At 43.1% G+C, this 12,116-nt stretch overlaps 1 protein-coding gene across 1 annotated transcript in view; it reads right to left on the bottom strand.

Annotated features, from left to right (window-relative positions):
- Positions 1-5,079, bottom strand: part of pgpep1 (pyroglutamyl-peptidase I) — a 36,850-nt gene extending 31,771 nt beyond the window's left edge. Inside the window, exon 1 of the mRNA XM_078556226.1 lies at positions 4,855-5,079. Within this exon, the coding sequence (XP_078412352.1) occupies positions 4,855-4,891 (37 nt within the window). The 5' untranslated portion in view covers positions 4,892-5,079. The remainder of the gene's footprint in view (positions 1-4,854) is intronic.
- Positions 5,080-12,116: the final 7,037 nt, after the last annotated feature.

Raw genomic sequence — 12,116 nt, forward strand, 5'->3', positions numbered from 1 at the left:
ATCACTGTAGTACAGATCAGAATACTTAACAAGTGTTGGGGAGGGACAGAGCAATCAGAGTTATATAGAAGGTAGTGCAAGGAAACAGCCATTCACCCTAACTGATCTACTCTGACATTTATGTTCCATACAAGCTTTCCCCGACCTTTATCTCAAGTTAATAGCCCCAGAATTGTACACTATCAGATAGACGTCCTGCAATTTAAGGTACAAGTAATCTACTCCTGCTGTTCAGGGGTTGAATGCAGAACCCAATGATACAGAGCAGAACTCACTCAGCCAGTGTGGATCTGGGCAGTGCTAAAATTAACTTGTCTTGTAAGCTATAGAAAGATTGGAAATAAAATCAGGGTTTCTGGTATAATACCCTCCCCATTGAGCAAACAGCTTAGAAAATACTCACTGGCACTCTGATCACACACTTGATACTGAAGGGTCTTGTACTCTCTGACAAAAAAAAGTATTCTTAACTGGGAGAAGAAATAAAAACTACTTACAAGAACTAATGAACAAAAGAACAGAAGTAGAGTAATTAAACCCTCGAATCTGTTCCTCTGACTTCAGCCATGTCAACATTATTCCTCTTCTTGAGAACCCTTCACTAGTGCAGTGGGTAGCACTCACTTCAAACTCAAGTTGCAGGTTCAAGTCCCACTCCAGAGTTTTGTGCACATAATCCAGGCTGGCACTCCCAGTGTAGTACTTGGGGAATGCTGGATGGGCCACCTTTCAATGGGGCAGTAAACCGAGGATTTGTCTGTCCTCTTGGGTGGACATTTAAAAAAAAAAAATCACATGATGCTATTTGGAAGAAGAGCAGGGGATTCTCCCTAGTGCCCTGTCCAATATTTATCCCTTAAAAAAAAACTACATGGTATCTTGCAATTAGTAAAACAGCGTTTAATTAAATTTATATTATCAGGTATCAGGGTTGAGAGCTGCTATTTATCTCATTTGCACCTAATCTGTACAATGTTACATAATAACAATTTAAAATAAAATAGATAATTGTGATGAGTTTACATTGTGGGATCTTGCTGTGCAGAAATTGGTTGCTGTGTTTCCTAAATTACATCAGTGACTACACTTCAAAAGTACTTCACTAGCCATAAAGCACTCCCAGACACCGAGGTTATGAAAAGCACTATATAAATATAAGTTCTTTTATTCTTTCCTTACTCTGCCCTTCACTTGCAGGGGAGAGCACAGTTCACAATCAGTTACCCAGTTATTGTCATCATTGCTCTGCATTGCCCAACAAGCAGAAAGGATGGAAACAAAGTCTGGCACGCAGTAGGGCTTCCGTCCCCACACCGGGGAGGTTACATCCCTACCAGTGACACCCAAATCCCGATGGGCTGAGTGGCCTCTTTGGTGCTGTACCATTGTGTGATCATAAAGGGCACACAGTGACCTCAAGGAATCACCGCTCCATGCGTTTGCTTTGCTCAAAATGTCTCAGCTACACATGTGGATAGTTTGAATCTTGCAGCACAGACAGTTTACACAGGAACAGAAAAGACTTCTGCTGGAACTCCAGACTTGTTGAATCCACAGAATTTATTAGAAACAGAACTTGTAACTAAGTTCCTGATTAAGTATTTGAAACATGAGAAAAATTATTACATTCACTAGCTCCAATTTTAATTTCTCAATCTTCCCTTATCACCAATTATCTATTTTGTTTTAAATTATATTATGTAACATTGCAAAGATTAGATAAAAAATGAGACGAATAGCAGCACTCAACCCTGATGCCTGATAATATAAATTATACTAAACAAGGACTTGTTTAATTAAATAATGTTTTACTTTTGCTCAGGGTGATGAGGAATATAACACTGTTCATTTCAGGCACCCAAATTCAGCCTTGAGCACTCCCAGATCATACACAGCACAGGTTGGTAAAGTTTTGCCATATCCTAACTCACACCAAGTTCTGCTCACCCATCACCCCTGTGCCCACTGACCTATATTGGCTCCTGAGCAGCAATGTTTGGATTTTAAGATTCTCAGCCTGTTTTCAAACAGCTCCATAGCCTCATCCCTCCCTATCTCCAATGCTGCATCCCACCGATCGAGATCTCTGCACTTCTCTAACTCTGGCCTCCTGCATATCCCCCGTTTAAAAATCGCTCCATCATTGGTGGCCATACCATCAGTTTCCTGGGCCCCAAGCTCTGGAATTGCCCCCATAAACCTCTGCCTCTTTACCTCACCCTTGTCCCTTCAGGTGCTTCTTAAAACCTACCTCTAAGACTAAGTTTTTGGTCACTTGTCCTAATATCTAGTTATGTGCCTCAGCATCAACTTTTGCTTGCTATTACTCCTGTGAAGTGCCTTGGGACATATTACTGCATTAAAAGTACTCTATAAATGGAAGCTGTTGTTGATAACTTTTACCTAAAGAATGTACCAATTGATATTGAGGGTAGGGGTTTGTGGAAAGTGGGTGACATTGCTCCATCACTTTTCAACAGCCATCCTTGGTCTGGCTGAATGTCATTGTCAACTAGGGTCATATCAAGGACAGTTTTTTTCTCTCTCCCTTTCCGTCTCTCCTGAAAAAAAGATCTGCATACGCTAGAGTCCAGCTTTACAGGCAAACTCCATTCTTTAGGCAAGAGTCAAGGATATTAAGGGTTACAGGCCAAGGTGGGCACATGGAGTTTAGATACAAATAAGTTATAATTGAATGGAATAGCAGAACAGGACTAATGGGTTGAATAACCTCCTCTTGCTCTTGTGACACAGTGCCAAGGCTCCTCAAGTGGGAACATAAAAAATTCAGCAGATCCCTGGCTTCTCCTGGTACCCACACAGGTATATGCTCTAGTAGATGGAGAGCGATTAGGAACAGCATGTCAGACTGATTTCCCTCTGTCTAGTTCATGGGTTCTTAGCTCCATTATAACACTTAACAACTGCCACAGCCAAAGCCAAACAGCACAGACCATGGATACAGCATGGACATTCTGGTCAGTACGGCTCAGTATTACACAGGGCAGTGCATGTACTCACTGAGCCAGAGGGGAGGAGGTGAGGTGGTGGAGAGGGTGGTGTCAGTGTCCTTCATTGGGTCTTTCATTGATTGTATGTTCAGTGGCTGGTGAGTAGTCTGTCCACTTTCTCTGTTTATACCAGATTGGGAGGAGATAGGCGTCAGCCAGGCGTCAGTAGACAGCACTCCCCTAAAATCAATGGGTTCAAACCCCAATCCAGGGATTTGAGCCAAAAATCCAGGCCGACGCTCCCAGTGTAGCATTCCCACAGTACTGCACTGTCAGAGATGTTAAACCAAAGCCCCACCTATCCTCTCAGGTGATGTACCAGATGATCAGGAGAGTTCTCCCAAGATGTCTTAGGCCGTTATTTCTCTTTCAACTGAGAACTAAAAAACCTGAAGCTCTGGTCAGTATCTATTGCTGTTTGTGGGAGCTTGCTGTGCAAATTGCCATATTTACTAAATTATAATAAGTGACTACACTTCAAAAAAGTACTTCATTGGCTGTAAAGTATTTCAGATCATTGAGGACATGAAAGACACTATGCAAATCTACAGTCTTTATTGCTGTTCAGAGGCTATGCAAAGACAATGCTACCTAACTGCTATCATTTCACAAAGATCTTACAGGTCATTGAGACAAAAATAATGGCAGTCACATCATAAATATAATGACTGTCACTCTTCCACTTTTCATTTCCCCTTTCTACTGACTCCCATTACACTTTTTTCCATAAAATAGAACAGAAATGTACAAAATCAAGCAAAAAGTGAAACTAAATCCAGTACACTTCAAACATTTCTCAGCGTCAAAGATTTTTAGGTTTGGTAAAAGCACAACTTGAAAATGCCTGCCAGTATGCAGAGTTCACTGTTTTGAAAAGTAATTCTTGAAGCTACTTATCTCCAAGTTTAAACTTAATAAACACTAATCTCTACTTTGTTTCTGTGTCTGATTCCTTCTTTCCCTCCAGCCCCATTCTACCCTCTCTAACTAGTTAAAGACCCCAACTATTTGCAGTCAGGCAAGTCGTCACAACACTCCAAGTCACGTCACTCCTTCTACGCTTCTACAGACGCTCAACAATCCCAAGCCTTTCATGCTTGGTCTCCCCTGCCTAATTTTACTGTCTGGCCCAGTCTCTGCCCCTGTCTGACCAACTCCCTTGTCCCTTTCTTTGTCTAGTGCAGCTCTGTATCACATGCAGCCCAGCAGAGTTAGCATAATGGCTCCCCTACTGTGCCTAACACAGCAAAAAAAAAAAATAGTCCCCTCTCTGGCTTGCCTCAGTCTTTTTATTAAAATCTGGGTCCCTTTCAGATTAGTCCAATTCTATCTTATGGAGAAACCTATAATAACAGTAACGTCCACTGGAACAATGCATCACTTTCAAACTTTGCTATTGTTGACAAAAATTGCTACATGTTTGTTTTATAGCTTAAAACTACTTTCTCTAACTTGCTCAACTTATCAACAGGTGTTTACACTTCAAGAAAGTACTAGAATTTTTCTAAAAATAAAAGGTATACTTAATGAAAACTTTGCATTGACAGCAATATTTAAAAATAAACATTCTGAAGTTTACAAAGGCAGAGAAACATAAAGACAATCCAAAGGTTCTTGAAACACAACAACAAGTACACAAAGGAGTGTGCGAGGGGGGGGGGAAGCTTCAAGGATCTCCTTCCCATTCTCAGTAAAGTTATTAAAATGTAACCACAGCAGTTGGGAGTTCCCTCAGGCTGATTCACAAGAGGGGCTATCGGTGCCTCTAAGGTGTATCCAGTGCCGAGTTACTGTAACAAAGTCCAGTGGATACAATTCAGCAACACTCCCCACCGCAGTTTACCTGTGACCACCACAGTCCTGTTGCTGTTCCTCTCCATCTCCCCCAGCTGATTGCAGCCGTTTCTCTTTCCTCTCCTCCTCCTCCTGCCTTTTCCTCTCCGCTCCCCTCCACCCTCACTTACTTACTTTCTTTCTTTCTTCCTTTATTTCTTTCTCTCTCTCTCTCTCTCTCTTCCTCCTCTCCCAGACTCTCTGGCTAACTAAACCAACCCACCTTTGCGTCACCCCGTCGCGTACGCACGCCCGTGTTTGACGTCAGCGCGCCGGCTTGAGACGCCATGCGCTTTGCGTCACGTAGCCGCGCCCCTTCCCCCCCATCCTCGCCCATCGAGCGCGGGAAAACCAGTAGGACATTTGCACCGATTTATTGCCCGACTTATTCCAGATCTAGAAACCCAGTGGTCATTTGTTTAGTGCTTGTTTTGGTAACAATTAGGTTGATTTGCAGCATTAATTAGCAACCAAATTAATAAAAAATACCCCCAACTTCTCAATTAAATCAGGATTATACTACTGAAGTTATATAAGTGTCAACTCTTTATTTCTGTGTGAAACTCTTTCGAGTTATCAACAGTCACAGATTGCAACTCTTTCGAGTACAATCACAGTTCTTGGTTTCCAGGAGTGGGACATGAACCCACAACCCTCTGATTCAAAGGCAAGGGGGCTATAGACTGAGCCACAGCTGACACCTCTATTTCTGTGTGAACAGTGCACTCCAGTAACTCTGGTGCACATTAGTGGCGGAATGACTCAAGCATACCTGTGGTTGCCAGGTACAGCTGTTTCATCCTGTGGTTGGGGTCTAGATAGGGGTTTTCAGGATTGTCTATTCACCCAAAAGTATGCTGATTGAAACTGTCGTTTCTCAAAACCATTATTCTTTATTTACAGCAAGTATTTACACATTTGAATCTTTACGCCAGGTTGGAGCTTCTCCTTCCAAATCTTGCTTACTTCTCAGTCATGTGGTCTGACATCATTATTACAACAGCATCATGTATGCTTCTAATGTTAGTCTTTTACTCTACATCTCTCCCCACCCCTGCAAGTCTTTATCCCTGTCCTATTTACACGCTCCTACATCTCCCCCAAAGTCTCAGACTTCACAGGGTTGATCTCTGAGGTGCCTTGACCAATCTGCCTGATCTTGTTCCGATCTCCTTGAGGTTGAGGATATTCCATACTCTCCCTTCTGTCGGTGTGAGTCTTCTTCTCCTGAGTGGCTGTGGAGCTTGTAGTAAGTCTTTCTTCTTCTTCAGGATCTGATAGTAAGACCAAATTTCTATTGGCCTTCTCTCCAAGGATATTAAGGCACTCGATTTCTCCTTACGATACCCTGGTCTGTCTCAATCCTGTATGATCTCAGTTGTGCAGTTTTTTCAATGATTGTGATTTTCTTCTGTTGATCTCAGATCCATACTCTCTCCCTGGGCTTCAACAGTGGTAACTCACATGCTCTATGCCTGTGTTTAAAGTTCTGAGTCTGGTTGCTTCTCTGTTCTTCCTCACAGTGTTTTACCATCCCCCCCACCCCCCCCCCACCCACCCACTGTGGTCATTTGTGATGATATCAGGCTTCAGTTTTTGTGCTAGAGATGGAAGCTGTGTTCTCAATCGGGAGGTGCTGGTGCAGTGGTATTGTCACCAGATGAGTATTCCAGAGACCCAGGTTAATGCTCTGGGAAACCCGGGTTTGAATCCCACCATGGCAGATGGTGAAACCTTTGTTGATTGTCGTAAAAATCCACAGCAATATGATTGACTCTTAAATGGCCTAACAAGCATTCAGTTGTATCAAACCGCTAAAAAGCATAAAAGGAATAAAACCAGATGGACCACGGGCATCAACCTAGGTACCAGAAATGACAATGCCAAACTCAGCCCTGTAAACCCTGCAAAGTCCTCCTTACTAACATCTAGTGCCAAAGTTGGGAGAACTGTCTCACAGACTAGTCAAGCAACAGCTTGACATAGCCATACTCTCGGAATCATACCTTACAGATAATGTCCCAGACACTACCATCACCATCGCAGGGTATGTCCTGTCCTACCAGCAAGACAGAACCAGCAGAGGTGGCGGCACAGTGAAATACTGTCGGGAGGAAGTTGTCTTGGGAGACCTCAACACCAACTCCAGACCCCATGAAGTCTCATGGCATCTGGTCAAACATGGGCAAGAGAACATCCTGCTGATTACCGCGTACTGCACTCCCCTCAGCTGATGAATCAGTGCTCCTCCATGTTGAACACCACTTGGAGGAACCACTGAGGATGGTAAGGGCACAGAATGTACTCTGAGTTGGTAGCACCACTACTGACCGAGCTGGCCGAGTCCCAAAAAACATAGCTACTAGACTGGGTCTGCAGCAGGTGATGAGGGAACCAGCAAAAGGGAAAAAACATACTTGACTTCATCCTCGCCAACCTGCCTGGACAGATGCATCTGTCCATGATGTTATCGGTAGGAGTGACCACCGCAGAGTCCTTTTGGAGATGAAGTCCCGTCTTCACATTGAGAATACCCTCCATCGTGTTGTGTGGCACTACCACCATGCTAAGTGGGTTAGATTTCAAACAGATCTGGCAACTCAAGACTGGGCCTTCAGCAGCAACAGAATTGTACTCAACCACAAACTGCCAAAAAGCATAAGCAGCAAACAATAGACAGAGCTAAGAAATTCCACAACTAGCAGATCAGATCTAAACTCTGCAATTCTGTCACATCCAGTCGTGAATGGTGGAGGTCAATTAAACAACTCACTGAAGGAGTAGTCTCCACAAATATCCCCATCCTCAATGATGAAGGAGCCCAGCATGTCAGTACAAAAGATAAGGCTGAAGGATTTGCAACAACCTTCAGCCAGAAGTGCCAAGTGGATGATACATCTTGGCCTCCTCCAGGGGTCCCCAGCATCACAGAGGCCAGTCTTCAGGCAAATCGATTCATTCCACATGATATCAAGAAATGGCTGAAGGCACTGGATACTGCAAAGGCTATGGGCCTGACAATATTCCGGCAATAGTATTGAAGACTCATGCTCCAGAACTTGCTACACTCCTAGCCAAGCTTTCCAGTGCAGTTACAACACAGGCATTTACTGGGCAATGTGGAAAATTGCCCAGGTATGTCCTGTCCACAAAAGGCAGGACAAATCCAACCCAGCCAATTACCGCCACATCGTTCTACTCTCAATCGTCAGTAATGTGATGGAAGGAGTCATCAGCAGTGACATTGCTTAACAATAACCTGCTCATGGACAGTCAGTTTGGATTTCACCAGGGCCACTCAGCTCCTAACTTCACAACAGCCTTCAAATGTGAACAGAAAAGCTGAACTCCAGAGGTGAGGTGAGAGTGACTGTCCTTGAAATCAAGGCTGCATTCGACTGAGTGTGGCATCAAGGAGCTCTAACAAAACTGGAGTCAGTGGGAATCAGAGGGAAAATTCTCTCCTGGTTGGAGTCATACCTAGCATAAAGGAAGATGGTAGTGGTGGTTGGAGGTTAATCATCTCAGTTCCAGGACATCACTGCAGGAGTTCCTCAGGGTAGTGTCCTCAGCCCAACCATCTTCAGCTGTTTCATCAATGACCTTCCTTCCATCAAAAGGTCAGAAGTGGGGATGTTCGCTGATGATTGCACAATGTTCAGCGCCATTTGTGACTCCTCAGATACTGAAGTAGTCCATGTCCAAATGCAGCAAGACCTGGACAATATCCAGGCTTGGGCTGAAAAGTGGCAAGTAACATTTGTGCTGCACAAGTGCCAGGCAATGACTATCTCCAAAAAGAGAGAATCTAACCGTCGTCCCTTGATGTTCAATGGCATTACCATCGCTGAAACCCCCACTATCAACATCCTGGGGGTTACCATTCACCTGAAACTGAACTGGACTAGCCATATAAATGCTGTGGCTACAAGAGCAGGTCAGAGGCTAGGAATTGTGCAGCAAGTAACTAACCTCCTGACTCCTCAAAGCCTGTCCACCATTTACAAGGCACAAGTCAGAAATGTGATAGAATATACTCAACTTGCCTGGATGAGTACAGCTCCAACAACACTCAAGAAGCTTGACACTGTACAGGACAAAGCAGCCCGCTTGATTGGCACTCCATCCACAAACATTCACTCGCTCCACCACCGACACACAGTGGCAGCAATGTGTACCAACTACAACACCTTCCAAACAGCACCTTCCAAACCCAGGACCTCCACCATTTAGAAGGACAAGGGCAGCAGATAGATGGGAACACCACCACCTGCAAGTTCCCTTCCAAGTCACTCACCATCCTGACATGGAAATATATCGCCGTTCCTTCACCGTCACTGGGTCAAAACCCTGGAACTCCCTGCCTATCAGCACTGTGGGTGTACCTACACCACATGGGCTGCAATAGTTCAAGAAGGCAGCTCACCGCCACTTTCTTAAGGGCATTTGGGATGGGCAATAAATGTTGGCCTAGCCAGCAATACCCACATCCCATGAATGAATTTTTAAAAAATCTCCTGCCCGTTAGTAACTCTGATGGTGAGAAACCATCCTGTAATGGTGAGGTTCGATAATTCAAAAGGGCTGGATTAAGGTTTTCGTTTTTCTTCAAAATATCTTTGATGGTTCGTACGCCTCCCTCAGCTTCTCCATTCACTTATGGATAGCGAGGTGAACTGGTTACATGAACTAAACCATATTCGTTTACGAAATTGTGGAATAGCTCATTAGCAAATTGCAGCCCATTTTTGGACACTGTAATGTCCGGATGCCATGTGTTGCAAAAATTCTCTTGAGTGATTCGGAAGACTGCTTCTTCTGAAATACTATGCAATCTGTTTACTTCAATCAACTGTGAGTAGTAAACAGTGACAATCAGGAAGGTTTTCGCTATAAGTTCAAATAAGTCCACTCGCATGCACTCCCACAGCCTCCATGGAAAAGTAGAAGGTAATAGTGGTTCTTTTTTTTCTTGGCTGCTTATAGTGCATGTAAGAAAGTTAGAAATCATTTCTTCAAAACAGTGAGTAATGCCTGGCCACTAGACTGATTGCTGTGCTTTAGCATGACATTTTGCTATTCCTAGATGACCTTGGTGAAGTCTCTGCAGAATACCAAGCTGAAGTGCTCCTGGTATGACTATTCTCTCGTTGAAGACCACTAAGTCCTCAATGACTGTGAGTGCTCACACTGTTCAAAGTACTGCCGTAGTATTGGGTTAGTGGGGATATAGTCTGGCCATCCTTCTAGACAAATTTTTCGGACTTGGAGATATTCTTCATAGTTGCTGACTTATTTTATTTCCTGCAACTTTTTAGTAGTAGCTGGTAAGTACTGAGTGATTAAGGGTGTATATGCCTCAACCTCCTTGATGAAATGTAATTCTTCTTGTTTGGTTCCTTCTGATGGTATTCATAACAGTGTGTCTGCCTTGTTTGATACTTTCCTTGCACACACTGTGTCATGGAATCATATCTCATCAATCTTAGTCTGAACCACTGGATTCTGGGCAGCATCTTCACAATTTCTTTGAGGTTCAGAAGGATGACTAGTGGCTGTTGGTCTGTTTCGATTTGAAGCGCAATCCCATAATGTAGTCTGAAATTTTTTTGCATGCCTACATTGCTGCCAATGTTACTTTTTCTATCATGGTGCATCATTGTTCTGTGTTTGTTAGTGACCTAGAGGCATAGTTGACTGGTCTATCTTGCACTGTCTCTACATTTGAAATAAAACTGCCCCTAGACCTGTAGACGATGCATTTGTTGCTACTATGGTCAATAATTCTGGGTCGTAATGTGCTGAGATTTCAGAAGAGATTAAAATTTGTTTAATCATTTCAAAAGCATTTTATTGGTCCACATTCCAGCACTACTGTTGACCCCGTCTCAACAGTTGTCTTAAGGATCATTGATCTCTGCTAAAAATTGATAGGAGGTTGCCTACTTGGTTGACCATCCCAAGGAATCTTTGGAGTTCAGTAATGTTCCTGGGTTGTGGAAATTCCTTGATGACTTTTGTTTTTTTATGGATCAACTGTGATTCCAGTGGCTTGTACTATGTGACCTGAAAACTTGATCATAGGTTTGGCGAATTCACATTTTTCGTTCAATGTTAGGCCTACATCCTGTAAGACTCACAGGACTGTAGAGCATGTGATCATGCTCTTCTCTTGTGGAGCCATGTATAAGTATGTCATCCATATGGCGTGTTACTCCTTCCATGCCTTCTAGAGTGTGAGACATATTTCTCTGGAAAATTTCTCAAGCAAACACTACTCCAAAGGACAATCTATTGAAACAATAATGACTGATTGGCATTATAAATGTTGTCAGCAATCTGGATTCTTTGTCCACAGGCAACTGCCAAAATCCACTGTTCACATCCAATTTGGTAAATAAAGCACTTTTGGCCAGTTTGGCAAGTCTCTTATCTACTGAGGCCATCGGGTCATCATATTCCATTGATTTGTTTAGATAAGTTAAATCCTTGCAGATTCTTATAGAGCTGTTTGATTTCAGGACCGTAACCATTCCTGAACACCATTTTGTTAGCGTGGTGTCCGGTGAGATAATTCCTTGCTGGTGCATCTTTTCAATTTCACCCTTGACTTTATCCAAGAGTGGGTCAAAGAGGCAAATTGGTTAGGCACCAGCTCATATAGTATTTAACTTCCCTAGGCCTGTAAACAGTTTTGGAAATTCATTTTTGAAATGTACTGCTGTAGTTTTCATCAGCAACTTCATCCACTTTATAGCTTAATTTCAGTTCTAGGCATGCCTTTCTGCTTAGTGGAGAGCACCCTTGATTTTGAATGACATAGTTCAAGAGTTTCTCGGTCTTTATATTCCAGTTTTGCCATGAGTTAGCCTTTGACTCTTAAAGTTGTCCCACCAGGAACATGTAATTTGATAGATGAGAGTTGCAATGTAATCTGTTTAAGCCATTTGACTTTATATATAAAAACAGAAACGCCTGTTCTTGTGTCTAGTTTAAACTCTGTGTCCACTTTGAGCTTAGTACTCCAATACTTGTTTTCAGTATCATTTACCTCCCCCGGGAAGGGTAGTTCCATGCTTGTGCTTCTTCCACTTCTTGTATGTGGCTCTGTTTTAAAATTTTCTCCCCGTTTTTACAGGTTGTCAGTGTTTTCGAATGAAACACAGTTTTGAAATGGTCTATTTTACCACAGTTGTGCTTCCGTCCTACCTTCCTCACCTGATCATAACAAGTGAAGTGATGCATTTTCCTATTTTGCACACTAACTGTGTC

Source organism: Cetorhinus maximus, chromosome 13 (assembly GCF_964194155.1).
Source record: "Cetorhinus maximus chromosome 13, sCetMax3.hap1.1, whole genome shotgun sequence".
NCBI classification, from domain to species: domain Eukaryota; kingdom Metazoa; phylum Chordata; class Chondrichthyes; order Lamniformes; family Cetorhinidae; genus Cetorhinus; species Cetorhinus maximus.